Source organism: Podarcis tiliguerta (genome assembly GCF_965153285.1).
Source record: "Podarcis tiliguerta genome assembly, chromosome: 14".
In the NCBI taxonomy this organism is placed as follows: domain Eukaryota; kingdom Metazoa; phylum Chordata; class Lepidosauria; order Squamata; family Lacertidae; genus Podarcis; species Podarcis tiliguerta.
In genome coordinates, this window is record NC_139547.1 from 40,047,746 (window position 1) to 40,075,502 (window position 27,757).

The 27,757-nt window shown below is 44.8% G+C and overlaps 1 protein-coding gene across 2 annotated transcripts in view; it reads left to right on the plus strand.

Moving 5' to 3' along the window:
• Window positions 1–27,757, plus strand: part of TMC5 (transmembrane channel like 5) — a 47,203-nt gene that overhangs the window by 1,182 nt on the left and 18,264 nt on the right. Inside the window, exons 2-10 of one of the 2 annotated variants that reach the window (XM_083413472.1) lie at window positions 162–239; window positions 13,906–14,078; window positions 15,672–15,889; window positions 16,727–16,834; window positions 18,849–18,956; window positions 20,564–20,663; window positions 21,435–21,516; window positions 25,213–25,461; window positions 27,397–27,548. In XM_083413472.1, the coding sequence (XP_083269598.1) occupies window positions 14,002–14,078; window positions 15,672–15,889; window positions 16,727–16,834; window positions 18,849–18,956; window positions 20,564–20,663; window positions 21,435–21,516; window positions 25,213–25,461; window positions 27,397–27,548 (1,094 nt within the window). In that variant the 5' untranslated portion in view covers window positions 162–239; window positions 13,906–14,001. Of the gene's footprint in view, window positions 1–161; window positions 240–6,233; window positions 7,049–13,905; window positions 14,079–15,671; window positions 15,890–16,726; window positions 16,835–18,848; window positions 18,957–20,563; window positions 20,664–21,434; window positions 21,517–25,212; window positions 25,462–27,396; window positions 27,549–27,757 lie in introns of those variants that run through there. The other variant, XM_083413471.1, reaches the window with a different exon arrangement.

Here is a 27,757-nt window from a genome sequence, read left to right on the forward strand (position 1 = left end):
TAGTTGCTTTGGAAGACGATAATCAGGCATCCAAACAACATGACCAGTCCAATGAAGTTGATGTTGAAGAATTATTGCTTTGACACTGGTGATCTTTGCTTCTTCCAGAACACTGGCATTAGTTCACCTGTCTTCCCAAGTGATGTGTAATTTTTTTTCAGAGACACCATTGATGGAATCTTTCGAGGAGTTGGAGATAGCGTTTATAAGTGGTCCATGTTTCACAAGCGTACAGTAAGGTTGGTAGTACAATAGCTTTGTAAACAAGCATTTAGGTTTCCCTGTGAATGCCCCAGTCCACAAACACTCTGTACTTCAATCGGGAGAAAGCTACACTTGCAGAAATTGGGCGATACTGGATTTCGGCATCATGTCAGCCCCTGTGGAAAGCCCAGGTAGGAGAAGTGATTGACACTTTCCAACGTTACACATTGAATTGGATTTGTGGCACTGCTGAGGGGTTGTTTTGTGCTTGTTGGTGCAACACTTTGGTTTTTTGGATGTTGAGTGATAGGCCAAGCTTTTCATAAGCTTTTGCGAAGATATTTAGGATGATTTGGAGGTCAGCCTCTGAGTGTGCACATGCTATGTTGTCATCAGCATACTGAAGCTCTATGATGGAAGTTACGGTAATCTGACTCTTTGCTTTCAGCCTATTCAGAGTAAAGAGCTTTCCATATGTTCAATATGATTTCTACTCCGTTGGGGAGTTTCCCTTCAACAAAGTGTAGGATCATGGCAATGAAAATAATTAATAGAGTTGGGGCGATAACACAACCCTGTTTAACACCTGATCCCACTGTGAATGGTCCACTTTGAGAGTCATTTTTATCTGTGATTGTTGATGTCATATTATCATGGAGGAGCCAAAGAGTGTTCACAAATTTATCTGGGCAGCCAGTTTTCAGAAGGAGAGTCTGCAGGGCATTACGATTTACATTGTTGAAGGCCTTAGGTCAATAAACGGCATATACAGGGGTTGGTTTTGCTCTCTGCATTTTTCTTGAAGCTATCGAGCAATGAAAATCATGTCCACTGACCCCCTAGAAGGTTGAAAACCATTCTGGGATTCAGGAAGGGTAGTCTCGGATATTGTTAGGAGACAGTTTGCTAAGATCTTTGCAATAATTTTGCCGGCCACAGCTAATAAAGAGATGCCTTGATGGTTTCCGCAATCAGTTCTCTCATCTGTTTTAAAGAGATGGATAATTTTGGCTAAAGTCTGCTCCTCTTTCTCCCAGATTTTTCGATGCACTTGTGAAGCTGTTGTGTAAGTTCAATTCCGCCCACTTTGAAGACTTTGGCATGTATCCCATCAGGTCCACTGGCTTTGTTGTTTTTTCATTTGGTTAAAAGCTGTACACAACTCTCCCAGATCTCTAATTTGTTTTTGCTGAATTTGTGAGAGGACTTCATCAGCTACGGGGGAGTTGCTGTTAAGCAAAGGTGTAGGAAGGGGGACAGGGGGATGTTCTGCCCCAGGTGTCATTGCTGAGGGAGGTGACATTTGTCACGCCGCCCGTGACTCCCAAGCCTACCCCAAGCCGTCGGGGGAAGCGGGGAGCTGTGCCGCTTTGTCTTCATTTTGACAGCCCAGGGGAGGCTTGGGAGTTGCAGGCAGGTGGCGTGCCCGGGTGTGAACTCTGCTCCTGATGGATGGTCCAGAAGGGCTCCATGAACCATGGTGTCAACAGCTGATGAAAAATCTAGTAAGAGCCACATGGTCACAATCCCCCTGTACCTCTCCCAACAGAGGTCACCCACCAGGCTCACCAAGGTATGTTCACTCCTGAATCCAGATTGAAATGGATCTAGATCATTGGTCCCCAAAGTGGACAGTACCGCCCTCTAGTGTGTGGTGGTATTACCTGGGGGGGTGCTAAGGACATGGCAGTGGAGGTGGACCCCTTATTTACAACTGACCAGGTTTGAGCCTAGAGTGAAACACTTTCCTCACTTCGTATTTACTACTCTTAGCACTTTTCAGAGCTATTTCCTTGCGTCACATTTTTATTTACAATTCTGAGTTGGCACAAGTCACAAGATAGCCAATTATTGGCCATAGCTATTATTTCCTTATACCGGAGGGGATAATAGCAGGAATGAAGCACTGAATTCAGCAAGAAAGTGCTTCCCACTTATTTGTTTATAGAAACAGTAAGCCGCAGTTTGGACTTGCTTTCAGCCAGATGGCACAGAGCCCATGTAAACCTCCAGTACAGGTATACAGATGCTTGGGACATTCTGTAGGACTGCACTCAAGCAAAGATCCACATGTTCCAGACCGACTGTTCCAAGCTACTGGTTGTTATTTCTTCCAAGATTAACAGGAACTCAGCAGAGTAATCATTCTTCCTAAGACTTTTGACATCTAAACATAAGAAAACAGTTGGCAGCTCCCCTCTTGCCCCAGTAAATCACAACAGTGAAGCATCAGGTAGGGTTGTATATGGATCAAAATAGGCATAGCGTATGGGTATGTGAGTGAATCTGTCAATTTTGGTTTCTTTCAGTTTCTCATTTTATCCCACCTTGAATTCGGTTCTCTGTTTTCCCCCATCAATTTCCAATAAAAAAAGTTATATTGAAAATCCACCAGCATTTTAGTGCAATTCTCTTAAAATACTATTTTTAAAATATAATGTTGCCTATTATGCACACTTTTGCAAAGCAATTTCCCCTAATGTGATTCATTTTTGTATGCTGATTCCACTAACATATGCATTTTTCTGCACACATTTCTTGGCTGCAGAACTGCATTGCAAAACTCTATGCAAATTTCTATGGCCGGCTATAAAGTGGTACCTCGGGTTACATACGCTTCAGGTTACAGACTCCGCTAACCCAGAAATAGTACCTCAGGTTAAGAACTTTGCTTCAGAATGAGGACAGAAATCGTGCTCCGGCGGCACGGCAGCAACAGGAGGCCCCATTAGCTAAAGTGATGCTTCAGGTTAAGAGCAGTTTCAGGTTAAAAACAGACCTCCGGAACGAATTAAGTACTTAACCCAAGGTACCACTGTATTTCGGTTCACATATTGTTTCAAAAAGAGCAAATTAATTAGACTCACCTTTGTATGTCAGTGCACTCCTTCCAGCTAATATTGGAGGCTGGAGCCAACCGGCAAGCCAGATCTTTATTTCCCTCACCTGTTGCAGGTCACATCTGGCAGGTGGGCAAGGCTACCCACCTGTCAACCAGCTGATGACACAATGACATCAGATGAGGCACTTTTTGCCTGCATGGCTTGAAACGGTGTAGGCAAAGGCACAGCACTTTCCAAGCCTGACCCTTGTAGCTGGCAAAGCCACTTGCACAGAACTATCCAAGCTCTGAGTCATAACATGGAATCATAGAATGGTATTGCAAAGTTGGAAGGGGCACTGAGAATCATCTAGTCCAACCCCCTGCAATGCAGGAATCTGCAATTGGCCAATACAGGGATCAAACCAGCAACCATGGCATTATCAGCACCACATGCTAATCAACTGAGCTATCCAGGCTGATATACATAAACCTCTGCATCTGTATTGGAATTGTTTCTATTTATTTATTTTCAATTCAAATTGTTTATTGCTTGTTGTGTGCCACCCTGTCCTCCTTTAAGAAGAATAGTGGAATACCAATTCAATAATAATAGTACGTATAATGTAATATAATATACCGGTACTTATATTACACTTTTATTCCACCCTCTTTCTCCAAGGAGCATAGATAGGAGCACCATTCTATGCTTTTTCATATATTGTTACTTTTGGGATTGCATTTGTTTATTAAAAATACTTTCTGTCCTGCCTTTCAGCTGTCAGTGCCATACCTCATTTGAATGACAATTTTTCTCAAAGCAGAGTATATGGTTTCCACCAGCCCATTTTGAGGTTGGCTACACTGAGAAAGTGAGGTTGACTAGTCTAAAGGAGGTCTTGAACTCAGGCCATTTCTGGGGCAGGAATTGGCGTAGTGTTAACTACACCAATGTGGTTAAACACAGGCTACCACAAATATATTAAATGAACATAAAAGTATAACCGTTGCAGTGTTTACATACTACATTCATGGGCTACAGATAGGTGGAAGCTTGTATTTAAAGCTAGCAACTGAAACTGCATGCAGTCTTGCTCATGGTTAGAAATGTTCAGCTAGGAGAGAACTTGTAGGAACATCATGTGGTGTTAAAGCAGTGCTGTTCAAACCAGGGTTCTGTGAGCATTTGCAGGAACACAGGAAACTGCACTTAAGCGGAATCAAATGCTGTGGTGGATCTAGCTCAATATTGTCAACAAGCTGGTAGCAGTTCTTCAAGGTTTCAGACACAAGCCTTTTTTCCAGTCTAGAGACAGTGGAGGCTGGTCCATTAGGGCAAGTGGGGCACTGCCCCCCTTCCGCCAACCTCAGCCCACCTTCAGCCAAACCCCAGCTGATCTGCCTTCTTACTTACAACCAGTTCAGGAGGTGGCACTGACTGCCAGTTTCCTCTTCCTTAGTCTTACTCATGCCTTTCTAGATCTCTGTGGGGCAGGAGTGCCAACTTGAATAAAACATTGTGGGGCCCAGGTAAGCCCCGCCCCGCAAAATTGATCACATGACGCAGTGCAGATAAACCATTTGAATGGGAATGCCCATCAGCTTGGTGGGGGCTCGGTCCCCTCAATTATTTCATTGTGGGGGCCGAAGCCCCCAAGACCACTAGGAGTTGGCTCCTATGCAACAGGGCTTACTTCTGAATAGATGTGCCTAGGATTGCACACTTCCTTTTTGAGCCAGCCACCCTGAAGAGCACCCACCCCAACAGGCAAGATTCTGAGGGTTATAGGCTGAGAGTGGGGTTTTACTGCTGGTGTGCTCTGGTATAGAGGCTTGAATTCCAAAGCTGCAGACCTCTGGTGGATGTAATTGAGAAACATAGGCTACAACCATGTACACACTTCCCTGGGAGCAAGCCAATGAACTCCATGGGTAGTGTCTGAGTAGACACACATTGGCTTGCAGAACTGAATGCTAAGCTTCTGTTTGGTTCACCAGGGACATGAGCTATGGGTTGTATCCAGTATCCATCCTGCTCAGAGTAGTAGAGCCCTCTGAATTGATGGGCAAGGTTAGCTTAGGGCCACTAATTTCAGCAGGTCTTCTGTGAGTAGAACTTAGTTGGTTACAGCCCCCAAAAATGTAGCGATGATCACCAGAAGAATGGCAGATTAAGTTGATGGATTATGCCGAAATGGCTAAAATGACCGGAAGAATCAGAAATCAAGACCAAAATTTTAATAAGGAATGGGGGAAATTTATAACTTATCTTAAAAACCATTGTAAACAGCTAACATTGTTAGTAGGATTGGAATAACACTTTTCATGGTGAATTTCAGACATAATGGAGATGTAAAAGATTTGGATTACAGTGGTACCTTGGGTTAAGTATTTAATTCGTTCCGGACGTCCGTTCTTAACCTGAAACTGTTCTTAACCTGAAGCACCACTTTAACTAATGGGGCCTCCTACTGCTGCCACGCCACCGGAGCATGATTTCTGTTCTCATCCTGAAGCAAAGTTCTTAACCTGAAGCACTATTTCTGGGTTAGCGGAGTGTGTAACCTGAAGCGTATGTAACCTGAAGCGTATGTAACCCGAGGTACCACTGTATTGTAAAATATGCAGGAGGAAATGATTAACAGTAGGACCCACAAAGGGGAGGAGGGAAGTCCAGGAGATTCCTTGGAATCTTGTTTTTATGTTGTATGTTGGAAATGTGACTGTAAAATTTTAATCTGAAAAACCAAATAAATAAATTTAATAACAACAACAACCCAATTTGGGTGACTTTAAGAGATTAGACAACTTCATGAAGGATCGGGCTCATCAATGGCTACCAGTGTGGTGGCTACCAGTGTGGTGTAGTGGTTGAGAGCGGTAGTCTTGCAATCTGGGGAACCGGGTTCGTGTCTCCGCTCCTCCACATGCAGCTGCTGGGTGACCTTGGGCCAGTCACACTTCCTTGAAGTCTCTCAGCCCCACTCACCTCACAGAGTGTTTGTTGTGGGGGAGGAAGGGAAAGGAGACTGTTAGCTGCTTTGAGACTCCTTAAAGGGAGTGAAAGGCGGGATATCAAATCCAAACTCTTCTTCTTCTTCTTCTTCTTCTTCTTCTTCTTCTTCTTCTTCTTCTTCTTCTTCTACCAGCCCTAATGGCTATGTTCTGCCTCCACACAGTACACCTCTGAATACTGGTTGTTGTAAATCGCAAGAGGGGAGAGTGCTTTTCTGCTCATGTCCTGCTTATGGGCTTCTCATGAGCATGTGGTTGCCCTCCGTGGGAACAGGATACTTCCCTAGGCGGACCATTGGGCCTGATCCAGCAGGGCTCTTCTTAGGTAAGTTTTTCGACCACCCACTGAGGCGCTGGCGTGTGCATAGTACAAGTACATAGTACAGTATCGACGCGACACAGCAACGTTTCTCTGTGTCTCCTGTGGTTTTATATTGCCTACTCACGTTGAATAGCACAGACCTCGGACAAAGAATGAATGCGTATAGTTATGCGGAAATGTGAACACGCCAGTGAAAACATGCAACAGGTTAAGCATCAGGCAAAGCACGGGGGGGGGGGGGGCGCTGGACTTTCGTTGCAATTACTGCTAGCAAACCTTCAGCTGAGCTTCGAGGGGGAAATCCTGGGGTTTGGATGCAGGAACGGAGATTGTCCCCCAGAGCTGCTCTAACCTCAGCTGCCCGGACAATACGTTCCTTTAACGCACCACCTTTGTGTGTTGCGACTGTGCCTTTGCGGGGCAGTGGGTGGGTTGCTGCTGGGGACGAGGGCACCTTAAGGTGTCGGCACCTGCTGATCTGCCGGGGGCGGAACCCTTGCCTCTCTCCACACGCCCCCCCCCCCCCGGTTTCCCTGCCAGCCACTTCCTGAGAAAGCAGAAGAGGACCAGAATGATGACTTGAGCGGAGCTTGCAACATTTCAGCAAAACCTTCCCGCTGCGGGCCGGATCCACTAGCCGGCTGCTGCATCCCTGAGTGGAGAGGAGAGCTGGCTCCTTCCAAGAGGTAAAAAGCCACGACATCATTACTACTTCCTTGTCTGTTTCAGGACTTGTTTCTCTCCCCCCTTGTTTATACCGCGTGGGTGGTCTTACAGGAGAACCTCTTTCCCTTCCTGGCGCTTCCCACGGCTCCATGGGCATCCGCAGGGGGCGTGGGCGAGGGGGCTCCCTCCCCAGATACTCAGCTTTCTGTTTTTAAAAAGCTTACTTTTCTAGCATTTGTAGAGTCTGAGTTACGAGAATAAATGTGCAGGCAGCATTCTTTCTTTTTTTACCTTTTGCTGATAAACTAGCCTGCTCTCACCTGTCTGCTATCACTTTGTAGTTAAAAAAAATAAATCGTCAGGAGCTTCCTTACTCTTGCACCTCTCTCATTGCCAGGGTCTCCGTGTAAAGGGCTGAATTCATACCAGTGGTAGCACCAAAATTCAAAGAGACCTAGAGAGCTTAAACACACTCAAACACATTATACAGATAAAAATACAGGTGTCCACAGAGGTGGGAAATGGAGACCGTTGCTCCCCCTGGAAAACCCTAACCCCCAGATTCCAAGGTTTCATTAAAACAAAATAGAGAAAAGGATTAAGTTTCTAGCTTTTGTACAACCCGAGATCTGATGCAAACTGTTACAAGCATTATTCTTACTGAGAAACTAGCCTGCTTCACACTTTCGGTGTTATATTTTCTCCTTCCTGCAATTTTTTTCTTCTGAGGACACCCCCTCTTGTGTGTGCTTGTGTACTGTATGTATTTTGTAGTATTTGTGTGTGTGTGTGTGTGTTTTATCATGGAGTTTGGGATATAGAAGCTCTCAATTAGGAAGTACAGAAAGGACACAGTGACTGGTTAGATTTTTGAAAGATGCATTTAACTTTAACGCTCCCATCCTAGATGTGTTTTTGGAAAGTTGGCCCTTTTGAGTTTGATGAGTGCTTGTTTGTTAAAGTGATTTGTAATAAAAAACTCTTCCTGCTTTAAAGAGAAATTCTGAACTTCCTTTTTGCTCCCAAAGGATCTGTGTAATTTTTATAATCCACCTTTGGACATTTAGTCAATAAGGAAGTGAACAACAGCATAATGATCTGATGGGGGTGGGAATTTTCAGCGAGGCAGATTAGCGAACATTAGTGTCAACAGTTATAAATATGCCAAGGTCTTTGAAAAGAGCAGGATAGGATAATAAAACCACCTAGAGCTTTTATTAAAATAAAGCAGTGTATAAGTGTTGTGAAATAAAATAAAATAGCGTAGCTGTTATCCTTGCTGATGGACAGGTAACTTAAAAAAAACCAACAGGTTCCAATTTATTTTCTCAGTCTTATAAAATCTTAAAATTTGGTTGCAGCTGAAGAAATTCAAAACTGCATATATAAACACAAGTGCTTGCACATGTAAACTTAGTGCTTGCTTTATTGTAGAAGGAGTTTTATGAAATATGTTATTCTTCCTTATCAGTTAACTGCAATGCTTATGTTAACAGGTGGTGCCCCAAGGCAAATAAAGCATGCCTAGTCCTTGTAGAAATCGATAGGATTTTAATATACTTAGCAGCACATGTCCTGTCTCCTTCAGAAGTGTCTGACTGAAATGTGTCATCGAATTGTGACACATTCTCCTCTGGATGGAGGATACAGATGTGTGTTATAGTCTAGATTTTGTGTCATTGGAATTCGGCCTTCTGTACAGAGGCCCCACTTGCACTATATATTTAAAGCAGTATTGTACCACTTTAAATAGTCATGGCTTCTCCCAAATAATCCTAAAAACTAGTATGTTGAGGGTGATGAAAGTTGTCAGGAGCTACAATTACCAGAACGGTTTAACAGTCTAACCCTCTGCCAAGGGAATTCTGGGAATTGTAGCTCTGGTTGGGGAATAGGCGTCTCCTAACAACTCTCAGCAGCCTTAAGAAATTGCAGTTCCCAGGATTATTTCGGGGAACCTATGACTGTTTAAAGTGGAGTGATACTGCTTTAAAGGTATAGTGCAGATGAGGCCTAATGTAAGAGTATAGGGACGCGGGTGGCGCTGTGGTCTAAACCACTGAGTCTCTTGGGCTTGTTGATCGGAAGATCGGCGGTTTGAATCCCCACAAGGGGGTGAGCTCCCGTTTCTCTGACCCATCTCCTGCCAACCTAGCAGTTCGAAAGCACGCCAGTGCAAGTAGATAAATAGGTACTGCTGTGGCAGGAAGGTAAACGTTTCCGTGTGCTCTGGCACTCGTCACGGTCATCCGTATGCCAGTAGCGGTTTAGTTATGCTGGCCACATGACCCGGAAAGCTGTCTGTGGACAAACGTCAGCTCCCTCAGCCTGAAAGCTAGATGAACACCGCAACCCCATAGTCGCTTTTGACTGGACTTAACCGTCCAGGTGTCCTTTACCTTTTACCTTAATGTAAGAGTCACATCTGTTGCTCCACCTACTTTTTCGTCTTCATCTATATTTTGTCTCTGACCACACCCAGCACTTCAGTGTGACCCCAGGAAAGATGCTCATGAGGGAATGTGGCTCTCAGGCTGAAGAAAAACTTCCCTGTACCTGGGGTACAGGATTGCAATTTGCAACTTTAACTTTCTCTGCTGCATTCATCTTGGACCTCCAGCCTTGGGAGATGGGAAATTCAGGCGTCTGCCTAAGTCCACCCCCAGCAGGATCCCCACAACCATAATCTTCTCACTGTTTAAAGCAAATTTAAAGAACATGACTTCCCCCAAAGAATCCTGTCAACTGTAGTTTGCTAAGGGTGCTGGGTATTGCGTCTCTTTGAAGGGTGAACTCTAGTTCCCATAATTCCTTTTTGGGTGGAAGCCATATGCTTTAAAAGTTCTTTAAATGTACAGGGTGGATATGAGCTGGCTGCTATTCATGGTGGCTAGCTCAAGTGGATGGGCTTGTAGATTGGGATAAAGACTGCTCCGAAGGTTGTGGGGAGCCCTTGGAAAGCCTGGCTCCCACCACATGTCTGCTCTAATCAGCATGAGCATCATGCTCTCAGGATCTAACCTCAGATGAGCTCTCCTTACTTTATGGGCAATTTCCGCACCTGGCTGCCAGAAACTTCAGAAGATGCCTTATGGTTCCCAATGGTAGGGCTGGCTCTTTACTTCTATGAGGATTAACTTTCAGCCTCAGTTTTCCTTCCATCTAGAAGCCAACCTTAACTGTATTTTTATGGGGAAGAACATGATAAAGGCTGTGAACCATATTATTTCACAACTGTCCTTCTGAAAACAGCACCCCTTGGCTCTGCACTGCTTGCCAAATTCAGGATACTTCTTTAGCATTAGTGGAACATTTTTATTTGCCCCATAGTAGCAGCAGAAACTTAGAAGGTAGTCTGTGGAGAAAAAGCCTATTTCTCTGTAAATCAAGGTGTGGTTACTAATATCTCTCTCTCTCACTGTGTATATGATATATCTTTAAAGCACATTTCCCTCCTCTAGGAATTCTGGGCAATGTAGTTTGTTAAGTGTTGCTGGGAATTGTAACTCTATGAGGGGTAGACTACAGCAACCAGAATTTTTGGAGGGGAAAAATGTGCTTCGAATATATGCAGCCTGCCTGTTTGCTGAGGGCCAAATCAATTTCTGGGAGGGGGCTGGGCATGTGGTGGGGGGGTGCAGTTGTGTGGAAGAAGGCAGTCAAAAGTGGGTGGGCAATGGATGTACATTTAGGCTATTTTTACACACCTTGGTGTGACTGGGGAAGATGTGTGGCCTGGAGAGAGTCCAAAGGACCAAAGAGAGAAGGCAGACTGTGGCTGAGCCTTCCTCATCTATCTTAATGGGAAATAGTTTTCTAAAAAGATACCATGGTTGCAGAGATTGCTAATGCAATTGCTGTGTTCTTTAAAAGCAAACAAAGAATCCATATATTTTAATTTCCTCTCCTTCCTGCTCCAAATGAACTTGGTCGGTGAAGTTCTTGAAAGCGATACATCTCATTAAATTATAACCTGGAACTGGTAGCAAACACAGTATTCAGTTCGATGTAACCTGAGAAGCAAAAGAGCCTCACTCTTTGTTGATTCTGATGGCTCGGGCTATTACTTTGAGGTTGCAGTTTCTCGCTGCTCAAGTTGGTTGAGAACATCCTGAAAGCAATAAAGTGAATGAGCTAAAATAAATAAATACCCAGAGCCAGTGAAGCTACAAGTCTATAGCAGGGACAAGGAAGAACGACCTTAAATGAGTCCAGAGAAATATACCTTGCCCCTTCTGTGCCCCCCCCCCATTTCTTTTCTGGTGGTGCGACCATTGCCCTTATTTCCCTCACAGAGCTTCTCAGAGAACTCTGGGAATTGTCACTGTAGGGTGACAATGGGGTCTCTCCCAACAATTCTCAGCACCTTTAGCAAACTGTAGCTCCTAGGATTTTTTTTTGGGGGGGGGGAAGCAGTGGCTCTTTAAGGTGGTGTGATGCTGCTTCAAATGTATGGGGCAGGCAGGATATATAGGAGGGGAGGGAACATTGCAAAGGGACTCCTTGATCCTGGAGCTTGTCCTGCTTGTTTTGACCTTGGTGATTAAATCACTTAATAATAGCATGATGTGCTAAGGTGGCATACCGACTGAGGGCAAAATGACACACTTTATTTAACTATATGATTGAATTTGACATGTTTGTGTGTGTGTGTACGTTTGAAAGAAAAAGAAAGTAGCTGCTACATACATATGACCAGCTACTTTCTTTTTTTTCCAAACGTACACACACACACACACACACACACACGTCAAATTCAATGAATGACTAGACTAGAATGAAGATACGGTTTTATTTGTAGATGTGTGCTCCCCCCCTTTTTTCTTTTTTCCTCTTTTTTCCTTTTTGTGTTTTGTTTTTCTTTCTTGTTTGTATAGTTTTATTTTGGATTCAATGTTTGTAATTTTTGTTGTAATGTTGCATTGAAAATAAAATTTGTATTAATTTTTTTTAAAAAAAAAGTAGCTGGAGAGAGCAGAATCAAGGCTGTGTGTGTGTGTGAGTGAGAGAGAAAAACCATTCCTTTCTGTATTACACAAATTAGTTTTGTAGAAGCATAAACACTTTCCTTCAGGATTCTGGGAAGGAAAAGAGTTTTGCTGATGGTGTTGGTATCGTGTTGGTATCGAAGTCCGAGTAAAAGAATGTATTAACTTATTTGCCATGTTTTATATTGCCACCTGGAACTTTTGCTGACAGCAAGTTCCTGATGACCCGATAGAGAGGGTAGGCTGCTTATGTTCAAGTAAAATGGCTGACCTTTGTCTTGAGGACCATGAAAGGATTTCTACCTTTCCTGGTCTCGCTGAACAAATGCCAAAGGTATGCTAACTCTTTTAGCACTCAGTATTTCCTTGTGGTTTCTAAGTGACGTAGTGGATATTTGAAGATGGGATTTGTGTTTGGTTTTTTGGCAAGCTTAAACATGTCATCTCATAGGAATAACATAAAAAGGCCAGAACAGGTTAATCCTAACCTGAAGACAAAAACACAGTTTAGAAGAAAGAATTGTGGCTTTCCTATTGAGGCCCAGTGCTGTTAGACAGACACATATCAACGGAATTTGTCCCCAGACTGAAAGATACGTTTTTAAGTATTGTAAGAAAAAAAAATGGGGGTGGAAGGGTCAACAATAAAAATACAAAACAATCCACAATTCAACCAGTTCATAAACCAAAGTATTAGCATAAAAATAAAGACCGTAATCCTTAACCCAAAGTTTAAAACTGAGATTTCAGGCTCTGTTATCAGCACTTAACCACAGTTAATGTTAGTGCTGATGTAATTTGATCTTTAGTTAAGCTGGGTGAGACATACTCTCCAATGTTTCTCCAGTGAAAATAGGGGTGTCCCATTCCACAGTAGTGATAACATTAATAATTTTATTCTTTGTACCCCACCCATCTGACTGGATTGCCCCAGCCATTCTGGGCGGCTTCCGACATACATAAAAACGTAAGAAACCATTAAACATTTGTTTTTAAAACTTCCCTATACAGGGCTGTCTTCAGATGTCTTCTAAAGGTTGTCTAGTTACTTATCTCCTTGGCTTGTGGGTTACATAACTCCATACCCTTCAACATTTCTCTGATGAAAATAGGGACATATAAGGAAAAGCAGGATTAAATCAGAAACTGAGATGGCTTCTGTAAATATGAGACTGTCCCTGGAATATAGGGACACTTGGAGGGTCTGGATTCTCATGAGAAAGTATGCAACCGCTTCACCTGTTCTCAATCTCATAACCATGGTTCATTGATGTAGTACATCCACACCGGAATGTAGTATTCAGCATATAACATACTGTTGTGGTTTCCCACCACCATCATCCCAAAATTCTACAGCTCAAGGACACCCAATGAGTTGAATTTGGGTAGATTCGGGGTGGATGAATGGAGCTATCTTTCACACAGTCTTTAGTGGGTTATATCCAACACAGAGTATAGCCACTGAAATTCATGGACCGCAGGAAGTAATGTCCATGAATTATAGCACACTGAGTCAGGCTAACACTGGGTATAACCCTATGCATTTGTGACATTCATTGTTAGAAGAAGACATGCTGGCTTCTGAGTTTGATGGCTTTAAAAGGAAAGGAAAGAAACTCGAAGAGGACAAGGGTATCAGTGGCTACTAGTTGTGATTGCTCTGTGTAACTCTTATGTTAGGGATAGGGGACCTGGAGCCCTCTAGCAAAGTAAAACATGCCCAGTTCAACTCCTCATAGGACTTCTGAGAAGGTATGTGATTTTTAACTGAGAAAACTGGGGGGGGGGGGGGGAGAGATTGAGAGAGAGTTAAAGTTAAAGAGTTAAACGAGGGTGTGAGTGTGAAGGATTGGCTGGAACGTATTTTAATTTAATTTCTTTTAAAATAGATTCGGGATGAAACTTCGCCCAATAAAAAACTGAAAACAGTCCACCAAGTTGATTTCTAAACATCTTTCATACGAAGGCAAAGATTTGGATGCATCATGTCTTTCCACTACAATAATGAAGCCTTTGAAAACCCAGACTATCACCACTCTGAAACGCTAGAGATTGACAGAATGTAAGTCTGAAGTATAGCATATGAAAGACTAAGCGGTTGCTATTGTTGAATTAACAAAGCAAATAATGATGCATGTTCCTAGAATAAACCTAGCTACTCATTCTGTGCATTGATATCTAGATTATTTATTACAGGTAAAAGTATTTCTGTTCAGGGTGGCAGCAAAACACACCCTTCTCCAGTAAGCCATTTCATTTACTCAGACTTCTGTTTTTGTTTCCTGATTGGCAGCATTGTGTTACTGAATGTTTAGTCCTCATCGGTACCAAAGTTTCTTTTGTAACACAGGCAAAATCCAAAGAGAAAAGAAATCCAGATAATAATACCTCACTGAGAAAAATGAACGCAAACAGTATATAATTTGAGAAGAGAGGACCAGAGACCTTTTATTTTGTAGTCCCTGCCTTCTACATAGCAGGGAAACCTTGAACCAAACATACAGAGGAAAACTCCTTCACAACTTCACAGCCAATTGGAGCATGTATTGCCACTGCATTTCAGACTTATTAGGATATGCATTTCTGGTCTCTGAGAGGAGACCTCTACTAATTGCACAGAAGACACAATATCACCAGTGTCGCAGACACCAACATTTTACATATGCAACACACATTCAAAATAAGATTCACATTTTCATTAAAAGAGCTGGGGAACTTTTGGCCCTCCAAATGTTATTGGGTTCGAATCCCATCAGCCATCACCATTGACCTTGCTAGCTGGGGGCCAAAGGTTCCCCAAGCCTTTTTCAGGTCATGCTCAAAGATGGCTACTCTTAGGTGGTTATATGGAGGGAAAAGGCTATCAGTGGGAACTAGTGGGCTATATGCTACCTCTAAGATCAGAGAGGGCATGCCTCGCACTATCACTTGCTGGAGATTGTGAGGAGGAGAATTTGTGTCCTGCTAGTTGACGTTCCAGGGACGCAGGTGGCTCTGTGGGTTAAACCACAGAGCCTAGGACTTGCCGATCAGAAGGTCGGCGGTTCGAATCCCTGCGACGGGGTTAGCTCCCGTTGCTTGGTCCCTGCTCCTGCCAACCTAGCAGTTCGAAAGCACGTCAAAGTGCAAGTAGATAAATAGGTACCGCTCCGGCAGGAAGGTAAACGGCATTTCCGGGCGCTGCTCTGGTTTGCCAGAAGCGGCTTAGTCATGCTGGCCACATGACCCGGAAGCTGTACGCCGGCTCCCTCGGCCAATAAAGCGAGATGAACGCCGCAACCCAAGAGTCGGTCACGACTGGACCTAATGGTCAGGGGTCCCTTTACCTTACCTAGTTGACGTTCCAGAGGTATCTGAATAGCCATTGTGAGATACAGGAAGTTGAACTAGATAGTCCTGGGGCCACCATTGTGGCGCCCATGGGCAAATGGCGCCCTTGAGAACTGCCTCTAATCATGAAGCCTTTGAATCATTGCCCCTACAAACGCACACTCCCTTTCATCATGAGATAGTGAGAGGGTGGTTAGCTTTACAGACCTGTAGTCAGATCCATCAGGGTTCTTCTGACATTTTTAGGCCTTTCTAAGCAATGCCTATATTTCACTGCCTTCCAGTTAGCTGCTTACTCTCCCCCCCCCCTTTATTTTTCACACAGAAGACCCTCTCAGAGGAGCACTTCTTTTCGTTTTAATCCTTACGGCGCCTCTCCCTACGAATCCGATGTTGATTATGACAACGCTGAAGAACGAGGACGGAGCTCGTTTGTGCTGATGCCTATGAGCTTGATGCAGACTCCATCTGATGATGATGAATACAGACGGACAGATTTTGTGCACGAGATGTCCAGTGCAAATCCATATGGAAACTCTCATGGTGTGTCATTGCATTTTATGTTTGCAAGTTGTAACGGAATAATGCAGAACATTTTGAGGTTACTGTAATGGAAAAATGCAAGTGGGAACCGCAAGAAAAGGATTCCACATGAAGTGTTGATGTTTTAAGACCCCAGCCGCTCCTTTCTATCATACATCTTTCCTAGTTCTCCATCCCTCCAAAAACAGTCAGCCTTTTGTAGGCATTCAGTGCATACTGAACTGTTTTGGGTGTCTTCCTCCACATCAAATTTAGGATTTATTTGTGCAAAATCCTTGAAGCCTGTTGAAATTTCATCCATGTGTGGCTGGTGCAATTTTGGGCTAAATGACAACAGCCCTCTAAAACTTGTGTGTCAGAAATGCAGGGAATACTGTAATATATCTAATACTTTGATTGTGTAAGTATCTGCACAGCTGCTGGCGGGACTAGGGATGCCTGGCTGTGAGTTACTATTTTGGCTTCGGCAGAATTCTAGGCTCCCCCCCCCCCCCCAAAAAAAGGACACATGATGGAAAAACTGGGGTAAAATCTCTGAATATATGCAATTTTATTTTTTGTGAAATTGGAAAAGGTGGGTCTGTGTATGCATGCGCAAACAGCTTGTGAATTCGGTTGCGCCCTGGCTGTCACTTGGGTTTGGGCTGTACTGTGTCAGAGTGGAGGCGGGGCATATATGTGATTGAATGCTCTTCCATGCAAAAATGTACAAAATCTCTAGACCCAGAAAACTAGTGCCAAAGGGTCCTCGCTTTCCCCCTGGATGTGTGTGTGTGTGTGTGTGGACTACAAGAAGAGATGCAACCTGCTTCTGTACTTTTCTTTTTTCTTCATTAGTTAATCCTTCATTTGAGTATGAACCAGAATTAATACAGAGGTCGCCTACTGCTAATAACCTTCTGAATGATCCTTATTCACATAGACTGGGTGATATGCCTGATGGAGGTAAGGTTTATGGGATATAATGGCATTGTTGAAACTTTTAAGTTTTGATATCAAAAATTATTCAGAGTAGGTTTCACAGCTGATTTGAATTTTAAATACTGTGTAAGAAAATTTATTGAATAGGCAAATATCATTTGATTATGAAAAGTTTTTTGAAGTATATTCTAAAGGACATAGAGACCATGCATCCTGGTGTGTGTTTGTTTGTTTGTTTCCTTTACCTTTAGGTTCTAGGGCAGGTTACAGAATTAAAACACACTATTAAAAACTATTAAAAACAGCTTACAATCATAAAAACGTACACTTCAGTTGTCAAAAGCCAGGGGGAAAACATGTGTCTTCAGCATTCTCCAGAAGCTGTATAATGTAGGTGCCAGACACACTTCTGTGGAACGTAGTTCTACAACTTGGGGGCCACCACAGTGAATGCCCTGTCCTGTCACCCTCCTCGAACCTCTGAGGGCAGAAAAACTAACTGCATGAGGGTCCCCTGTGCCGATCTCAGTACCCAAGAGGGTCTGTGAGGAAGGAGGTGGTCTTTCAGATATATGGGACCGGAGTCATTCTCCACAGTGTGATTTTTCTTCCTCAGAGGGAGCTGCCCTACCTCAGCATAAAACAAGAAATGCAATTGTGAGTGATGATTTTAAACTCTCTGGCTTGGGCTGTTTGGGCTCGGTGGCGGTTTTTGAGTCGTGATTTTTGAAATATGGCAGCCCTATGTTAGGGATGGGGATGAAATTCTTTCCAAGCTAAGATCTGCCATTTCCCTTCAAAGTAGTAATGTCTTTCATTCATGAGAGACAAAGATCAAGCTATTTTGTTCTTCATAACAGAACAAAAGATCCTCTTTTCTTATTGAAACCTCCTATTTCTGGGTGGTGAAATCGATTCCCCAAAGAACCAACTGAATAATAAACATGTAAATATTGAGAATCCAGGCAGCACATTGGACACAAAGCATTCTGGCCCAATTACTGTAAGTGGTTGCAGGAGAAATTTGTTTGGGGCAAAAAGACTTCAGCCACCACAAATTTCTTAAGTTCAAACATGGAGATTGTTGAAGACCTGGAAAAGGTTTACCTAAAAACAGATGCTTCAGACGTTCCACCTCCACTTAGGCCAGGAAAAATATTTAAAATCATTTGCCAAAGGAGAAGATTGCAGTGAATAAATGCCATGTTGTTCCCAGACCATTAGAGACCAATTAATTGCATCTTCTGGCTCTGAAGTGGAAGGTATAAGTACCCATGGTATTCAGATTCTGCTGCTCTCAAATTTTGAAGTGTATGCACATAACTGAATATATCAGGTAAACACAATCCAGTGGCTTAATTGATGGGGGTGCATTGGCTGCCCATATGCTGGCAGGTTCAAATTTCCTAACAGCAGAACTGTTTGGCTCAACAAAGCTTGCTTAAGGAAATCCCAGTGGCTTTTGGCATTTAATGACACTGGTCTTCATACTCCAGCACTGGTATGGGATACCTTCAAGGCTGTGGTTTGGGGTACTCTTATCAGTAACACAGTACACTGAAACAAGAGAGTAAAGTCCTTTGTCTACCATTAGTTGTAGACATTTAGGAACAGGATAACATAAAATTGCATCTAGTAAATGTGCTCACTGACAGTTACCTGGGAAAATAAAACAGCTTTACTCACTAAATATCCCCAAAATTGTGACCATTCAATATCTTAAACAATCCTATTATGAACTTGGTAATGAAAACTCAAGGGTTTTAGCTAACCAGTTATGGAAAAGGAAAAAGAATCAGTTTAATATTTTTAAAGTTAGAAACTGTGAAATAACATATAAGAAAATTTCTTAGCAGCTTATATAAGTGATCTTATATAACCTAGTTAGGCTCTCATACACCTTACCTCTCCCCACAGTAGACTTCTAGCATATTACACTGGGAAGGTAGGCTGTATGAAAACAAATCTATTTAGATCAGTGCTTCATTTATTAAGTTTTGTAAAGTTCACTAAAAAGGTGCTTTGGTTAATTCCTCAGTTCACTTAATCCAGAGACATCACAGGCAAGAAGTTGATATGGTCTTCATGACACCGTCTAGTCTATTTCGATCAGACCCAGGATATGAAGAGACCAAGAAAAAGGATGGTAAATAAATTCTTCCTACTTCTCTCTCATTCCTCCCAGGTTTCCTATGGAAAGAATTTTTAGAGTTCCAGTGTTGTTGGTCAATGTGTTATTAAATCGTTACAGTACAATTGCATCTTGCACCCAATTTACTTGTGCGATTTCAACCTTGTATGGTTCAAAGCCAGCTGCTTGAAATCCTGCAAATTAATTGCATGCAAGGTGGAGAGCTTCAAAGCTCCTTTTTTGTGCTGGGTTTTCCCAGTGCGGAAAGAGATTTTAAGCTCTTGGACTTGCTTACCTTGCTCTAGGATGCTCTTGCGAGATCTCACGGGAACTCAGATGGTCCCATGAGATCTCATGAAAGCATCCCAGAGCCTAGTAAGTAAGGTGCAGAGCTGAAAAGCTCTCCGTCTTGCTTGGAAGTTGAGGATGGTTGTGTGAGGGCAGTTCCAACGGTGCGGCATATGTATAGGCATTTCTGCGTATACACACCCTCCCCACGCAAGACACAATCGTACTGTGCCACAATAAGTGTTCCTTTCCTTCTATTACAGCAATAATTTTCTTGGGGGGAGAGGAAGGGATTTTCTAAAGAATTATTCTACTGTGGAACTATAAGGAGGAGTCCAAGGCAAGGGACAACATGGCAACCCCTTGTTATTCCATGCAGAGAAGCCTCAAAGTTGAATCTTACTTCAACATTGGCTGACAGGACAGCATCTTCCACTACTCCTGAATGCAGCAAGATTATTTAGAGGGTACAGCCAGTTCTTTCCACCACAGCGCCTTGCTGCTGCTCCCCTGCGCCTGTCACCCGAGGCAGCCGTATCACTCTGGCCACACCTGCCCTGTACATGTAAAGCCCTATGATACCACTATTGTTTGGTTCCCCCAAAGAATAATGGGAACCAAAGTTGGTTAAGGGAGTTGGGAGTTGCTGGGAGAGCCCTGCACAGAGCTACAATTTCCAGAGTGGCGTCTGCCCTGTGGAACGCCCTCCCAGCAGATGTCAAGGAAATAAACAACTCTGACTTTTTGAAGACATCTGAAGGCAGCCCTGTTTAGGGAAGCTTTTAATGTTTGATGTTTTATTGTGTTTAATATTCTCTTGGGAGCCTCCCAGAGTGGCTGGGGAAACCCAGCCAGATGGGTGGGGTATAAATAAATTATTATTATTATTATTATTATTATTATTATTATTATTATTAACAATCCTTATTCCCAGGGAATTATGGGAATTGCAGCTCTGTGAGCAGAATAAGAGTCTCTAGCAAATCTCAGCACCCTTAATGAATTGTATTTCCCAGGATTCTTTGGGGAAGCCAAAGAATCCTGTTTAATGTGGTATCCTAGTGCTTTAAATGTATAGTGCAGATGCCCTTGTCTATTGGTATTGCCTGCTCTGTCTGAAGGGCTTTTAAGCAAGTTTCTAAATATCTTATCCCAGTCTGTATCTGTATTTGTTCTGATTGTTTTTCACATGTAACATTGTTTTTAATTGTTTGTATACGTTTAATTGCTTGCATATATAGAATTATTAGCTGTTTTCATTGTGAAATAACTTGGAAATATATTATGGGAAGTGATTTATAAGTGGAGTCAAATCCTTTTTTTTTTTTTTGCAGAAGAAAAGTTAATTGGTGATCTTGCGGACATGTCTACCAGTGAAAGGATTAAAGCAATCCAGAAGATTCCAAAGCCTATGAAAGAAAAAAGAGAGATCAGGTGAGGCCAAGTCACTGGTGGTTGCAGGTTCTTTGGAAAAGGTTTGACTGGAAAGGGGGCCAAAAATTTAAGAATATGTTCTCTTAATTATAAGTTCACATACTTTTTTGTGTGTGACTAGCTAACCAAAACCTTCTGATGTCTTTTTTTTAACTGCCAATGGAAATGAAAAGTGCCATTATACACCTAATAAGACTTCGATGTCTGCTAGTGTAACATTTAAAAAGGTAAAGGGATGCCTGACTGTTAGGTCCAGTCGTGGCTGACTCTGGGGTTGCGGCGCTCATCTCACTTTACTGGCCGAGGGAGCTGGCGTACAGCTTCTGGGTCATGTGGCCAGCATGACTAAGCTGCTTCTGGCGAACCAGAGCAGTGCACGGAAACGCTGTTTACCTTCCTACTGGAGCGGTACCTGTTTATCTACTTGCACTTTGTGCTTTCGAACTGCTAGGTTGGCAGGAGCAGGGACTGAGCAACGGGACCTCACCCCATTGCGGGGATTCGCACCGCCAACCTTCTGATCAGCAAGCCCTAGGCTCTGTGGTTTAACCCACAGCACCACCCATGTCCCATTTAGGTCTACCCAAAAGAGAGAGAGTGAGATGGGAGAGGGATTAGGATTTGTTGCTAGTTCCCAAACTTCTAGTAATTAAGTGAATACCTTGAACATGCAAAAAGCTATTAGAGATATGCATTAGCCTTGCTTAGAGCAAGCCAAAACTTTGGAAATAACCCTCCCCGATATAATTTTTGCCACCTGCAACTCCACAGGGATAGCGTTCTTATGGAGAAAACCAGGAAGTCCCACAGGCAGATTAACTGTTGCTCACAGTGCTTCTACAGCACAGCTTTGGTAAGTGTTGCATGCTGTCATTGAGAGATACCGTATTTTTCGCACCAAAGGACGCACCGGAGAATAGGACGCACCCTGTTTTAGAGCGGGGAGAACAAGAAAAAAAAATTCTCCCCCTCTCTGCCCAGCGCCCCTTCAGCGAAGCGGCAGGAGGCGCTGCGCAGAGAAGGGGAGAATTTCCCCCCTCTTGTTTCCCCCCTCTAAAACAAGGTGCCGTTTAAGGTGCGTTCAGTCGCCTTCAGGCGGCTACCTTGGAAGCCTGGAGAGCGAGAGGGGTCAGTGCGCACCGACCCCTCTCGCTCTCCAGGCTTCAGGTTCCTTTCGACCTGCTCTTTGGGGCTGGCGGGGGGAGCCCACCACCAGCTCCAAAGAGCAGGTCGGGGAGCAGCGCAAAGGCGCGCAGCAGAGAGGCTGCTGCCATAGCCGCGCGTCACCTCTCCAGCCGGCAGAGGGTCGCGGGGCTATGCTGTCTTCGCTCCATAGGACGCACACACGTTTCCCCTTCATTTTTGAAGTGTAAAAGTGCGTCCTATGGTGCGAAAAATACGGTAAGTGTTCCATGGGAATGTTTAAAGAATGTTGATGTGATATGGTGAGGGTGTCCTTTCAGAGTGGTGGGGTTTTCTTTTGGGCACTGCCAAATCAGATAAATAGAAGTGGACCATTAGCAAAATTAGCATGCAGGTGGTGTGTTGATGCCCTCTATTTACACACAACTATCTTCCCCACCCCAAAAAATATCTGGTCAGGAAAGCTTTGCCAGGTTTTGGTTGAGGTTGTGTGCCTGATTACTTGGGTGTAAGCCCTTGCTGATACAGTGAGACTTACTCTTGAGTCAATAGGCATAGGATCCTACTGTTTCTTGGTTTATATAACTGACCATCTGCAAATAAGCCCTGGAGTCCGGCCCTATCATTAAACAAACTTAGAGGTGGGTGAATCTGCCCATTTCACTTTCTCATTTCTCCAATCTTCATCTCAGCTCTCCGCATTTTCACAGCTGCTTGCAGCTTAAAAAAACAACAACCCTTCATGAAAGTCTGCCAGGTTTTTAGTGCAAATCTCTCCTAAAATTCCCATTTTTGCTCCCATACAAAAATACAGCCATTTTGACTAAATGCACATTTTTTGTAAACACTTCTCCCCAATATAGTGCTCTGCTGTTTTCTGTAATATATGCATTTTTGTGAGCGCTTTCCTGAATACCGTATTTTTCGCACCATAGGGCGCACCGGACCTTAGGACGCACCTAGTTTTTTGGGGGGGAAATAAAGGGAAAAAATTTTATTTCCCCCCCAGATGCGCTGCACTAATCCCGAAGCTTGGGGCGTGCAGAGCTCAGCGCGCCCCAAGCTTCTGGGTGCCGGCAAGGTCTCCGCTAGCTGTGGGAGAGCCGCGCGGCTTTCCCACAGCTAGCGGAGTGCTGCGCCAATCCCGAAGCTTGGGGTGTGCGGAGCTCAGCGCGCCCCAAGCTTCTGGCTGCTGGCAAGGTCTCCGCTAGCCGTGGGAGAGCCGCGCGGCTCTTCCACGGCTAGCGGAGCGCTGCGCCAATCCCGAAGCTTGGGGCGTGCGGAGTTCAGCGCGCCCCAAGCTTCTGGGTGCCGGCAAGGTCTCCGCTAGCCGTGGGAGAGCTGTGCGGCTTCGTGCGGCTCTCCCACGGCTAGCGGAGCGCTGCGCTAATCCCGAAGCTTGGGGCGTGCGGAGCTCAGCGCGCCCCAAGCTTCTGGGTGTCGGCAAGGTCTCCGCTAGCTGTGGGAGAGCCGCACGGCTTTCCCACGGCTAGCGGAGCGCTGCGCCAATCCCGAAGCTTGGGGCGTGCGGAGCTCAGCGCGCCCCAAGCTTCTGGATGCCGGCAAGGTGGGAGAGACGCGCTGCGCCTCCCTGCTCTCCCCGGAGCTTGCGAGGCAGGCAGCGGGGAGAAGCGCTCTTCTCCCCACCGCCTGCCTTCAGACCAGGTCCGGGAACAGCGGGAAGACGCGCTGCGCCTCCCCGCTGTCCCCGGAGCTTGCGAGGCAGGCAGCGGGGAGAAGCGTTCTTCTCCCCACCGCCAGCCTTCGGATAAGGTCCGGGGACAGTGGGAAGACGCGCTGTGCCTCCCCGCTGTCCCCGGAGCTTGCGAGGCAGGCAGTGGGGAGAAGCGCTCTTCTCCCCACCGCCAGCCTTCGGATCAGGTCCGGGGACAGCGGGAAGACACGCTGCGCCTCCCCGCTGTCCCCGGAGCTTGCGAGGCAGGCAGCGGGGAGAAGCGCTCTTCTCCCCACCGCCTGCCTTCAGACCAGGTCCGGGAACAGCGGGAAGACGCGCTGCGCCTCCCCGCTGTCCCCGGAGCTTGCGAGGCAGGCAGCGGGGAGAAGCGCTCTTCTCCCCACCGCCAGCCTTCGGATCAGGTCCGGGGACAGCGGGAAGACGCGCTGCGCCTCCCCGCTGTCCCTGGAGCCTAAGGGGCTGGCAGCGGGGAGAAGCGCTCTTCTCCCCGCCGTCAGCCTCCAAACCACATCGGGAGACAGCGGGATGGCGGCTTCCGCCTCCCCGCTGTCCCCCGACCTTGTGGGGCTGGCGCTGGGGCTCTCCTGAAGCCTGGAGAGCGAGAGGGGTCGATGCGCACCGACCCCTCTCACTCTCCAGGCTTCAGCGAAAGCCTGCATTCGCTCCATAGGACGCACACACATTTCCCCTTCATTTTTGGAGGGGAAAAAGTGCGTCCTATGGAGCGAAAAATACGGTACATGTTCTTTTGAAAAAACATTATTTGGTTGGAGAACTGCACTGCAAAATTTGAGAAATCTGAATTTCAAAGGATAACTATGGTTTGCTTGTGTATTGGGTGTAGCAGCTTCTTATTAAAATTCAAAAAGAATCAGAATTCTCCCCCTCATCCATAGATTGAGGGAAGCAATAACCTCAAGGCAGCTAAACAGGTCATGAAAGGGCAGCAGACTTGTTAAGCACATGATGATAATGACTGAAGTACCATATTGCTCTTGTACCGCCAGGGAGGGAGAGATAAAAAGGGGTTTGTGTGATCATCTGCCTCAAGGGCCAAATAATCTAACCTGCCTTGGGTACTATGCACCTTGACTTGGGAGAAGGAGCACCGTTTACTGCCTGGCCCTACTTAACTTTGCTATCAGTGAAAGACATAGTGTTTGTTGCCTTCACTGCTCTTTGTGTTACCAGTAGTACCTCTAGCAATAAAACAATAAAGGGCAAGTGGGAGCTGTCATACTGCAGCAATAAATGCTCCTGCTCAGTGTTCCATCCCCTCCTTCTCACCCCCAACTGTTTACCAGCAGTCTGTGCCTGTGCTGGGATTTTTCTTTAAGTAAGGGTTCCCCTCCTCCAGAGTTGTTTCCTCCTAAAGCCCTCCTCCCCAACCCACAATTTCTGCCAATCTTCACATTCCCCCAAACCCCATAGATTCCCCGCTCTTGCATGTGTGGAATTGGTTCAGATACATAAGGAGAGTTGAGTTTGCCCTTAGTATTTATGATGAAAACCCTACTTGTTGCAATACATTTTATCACATATGAACTGAAGTTGGGCTTTATGCAGATGACATTGGCTCATCAGTCCCAAAAAGTTGGTGACCCCCGCTTTAAAGTAGCAAACAAACAAAACAGAATTGGCCCAGACATTACCCAAAGGCTTGATGCTTTGTTTTTTTTTCTCTCTCTCTCTCCCCCTTCCTCTTCCTAGTCCTTTCGACAGTTTAAAAATGGCTTGTCAGACTGCTTTCAGCTCCTCAAACTTTGGCAGAAGATTCTAAAAGACATTGGCGGAAAGTTCGGGACCAGCGTCGGTTCCTACTTCGTGTTCCTGACGTGGCTCCTGACGTTCAACGTTTTTTCGTTCCTTGTGAACTTCAGTTTTATTGCGATCCCTCAGCTCATAGCAGCGAGAGCAAATAACCTATCGTTCCTGGGGCTGGAGTTTTTCACTGGAGCTGTAAGTGTGTTTTTAAAACAATAATAGGTTTCATCTGGGCTTGTTCGCCGCCCCCCCAATAAGTAAGCCTTGTGCTACAGAGAGCTTCTAAAATATAGCTTGCCTAAAGCAGAGCTGGACTACATTTTTGTGTAATGGGAGTGGTGTTGGTACCACATACAGTGGTACCTTGTTTTGCATATGTCTTGGTTTGTGTCAGGACTGGTCGTTGTCCTCTTCAGATCACCACACAAACGCTTCCTGTTCTTTTATAAAACTTTTTATTGCGTATTAACAAAACATTCTTATAAACGGTTCTTAACTATTATTCCTCAGAGTCACTTCTTTCAGATACCTTCTGAGCTCTGCTTCTCTGTGACCAGCCACTCTCAAAATGGCGAAGGCGCCCTTCCCTTCGCTTTCCCGCTCTTTTTTCTAACCTCCTGGCTAGAGCTGGCTTGTATCTCCCCTCCTCCAAATCTGAGCTTGCTTTTCCTGTGAACAGCCAGTCCCTCCCTCTTGTTCCTCTTGCTCTCTTCTGTTAGATTCACTGCTCTCCTTCCCCCCTTGGCGAATGCTTTCTCCCTCTGAGAAACTGGAAACTTCTAACTCTTCCCTGACAGTTTGCATACATTTTGGATTACAAACACATCAAACCCGGAAGTGCGTGTCCCAGTCTGCAACCTTTTTTTGAATTACAACCAATTTTTTTTATTACGAACAAATTTTTTTTTGAGGCCCCATTGGCGAAAGCGTGCCTTGTGTTACAACCTGTTTTGGTTTACAAACGGACCTCTGGAATGGATTATGGTTGTAAACCATGGTACCACTGTACTGGTGGCAGAGACAGAGACAGAGACCATGTCTAAAATTGGCTGGACCACAACTCCTCTCCACAATTCATGCATTCAACCAACCAACCTCATTTGGTCTCCTTCTCACACGCACTTGGAATGGGGAAGGAGGAGGAGAAATCTGTCCTCAGATTCCAAAGTAGACTCTCCTGATCACTTCTGGGTGGATTTTAACCTGGATTGGATCAATGGTCTACTTCAGTGTTTGCAGTCCGGCTTATTCTATTATAAGTTGGAGCAAGGAGGACTGCACACTGCATCTGTGTGTGTCACCCCCCCCCCCATTTCCCCCTTTAAACCTTCTGAAATTCTGTATGCAGCCATCCACAGCCTGAGCAGCTAGCAGTTGGGTTTTCTTGTCAGTGGATGCTTTGCAGTGCAGTTACAGCCGTGCTGCGTTCTAGACCTCTGGCTGAACTCCAAAGCATTTCTGCTGAAATAATTTTATTATTTATACTCTGCTCGTCTGGTGGGGTCATATTTCCTTCCATCTTTGTCCCATTATCTTGCTCTTCATAATCTGGGCTCTTGTGATGTAGTTTTATCTTCAGAACAACCCTATGAAGTAGGTTACATTGATGACTGGCCCAATTCACCCATTAAACTTCCTGACTTTGCCCTGGCATCTCTCGAGTCCTAGCCTGACATTCTAACCGAAGTGCCACACTGCTAAGAGATCCTGTGTTCTCTTTCTCCTTCCTCTGAGCCACTGGGGGCTTCCAAAACTATACAATGGCTGATGAATGGTTTAGAACCCAATGCAATTTTTTCTGTAGTGAACAACCCTTTTGCAAAAGTGTGCATGCATTGCTTTATCACTCCAGGGGTGAGGTCTTTGTTGGACTCCAACTCCCATCATCCCTGACCATTGGTTATGCTGGCTGAAGCTGATGAGAGTTGGAATCCCAACATCTGGGGGGCCACAGGCACCCCATTCCTCTTTATCCTCTCAGTGACATGTCAATGGTGTAACCAATAGCGTGTGTCATAGTTTCTCATGTTACAAAACAGAACAACCCCCGCGCTGTATGGCGTTTTCACGTTCATAACTGAAACCTTTCGTTAACCTGCTTGAGCCACATTTATGTTTCTTTTGTTTCAGGGTTATTTTAGCGACACTGTGCTCTATTACGGTTTTTACACCAATACTACCATCACTGAAAACGAGAACAGCTCTCCGTATTACATGCAGCTGGCTTATATTTTCACCATAGGAATCTATTTTATTATCTGCTTCTTAAGCTTGCTCTACAGGTACAGTGAGATTTAGATTTCTCTTGGATTTAAAGGTGACTCTATGGGGGGGGGGAGAAATTGCTCTTTAGAATATTCTTGAGTGCTAAAAATGATCGCTTATTTGAAAGCTGGGATGGGATGGGAGACCTAGTGGTCTTCCAGATGTTGGACTCCAAATCCTATGAGCGCAAGCAAGTGTGGCCAGTGGTTGGAGATGATGGAAGTTG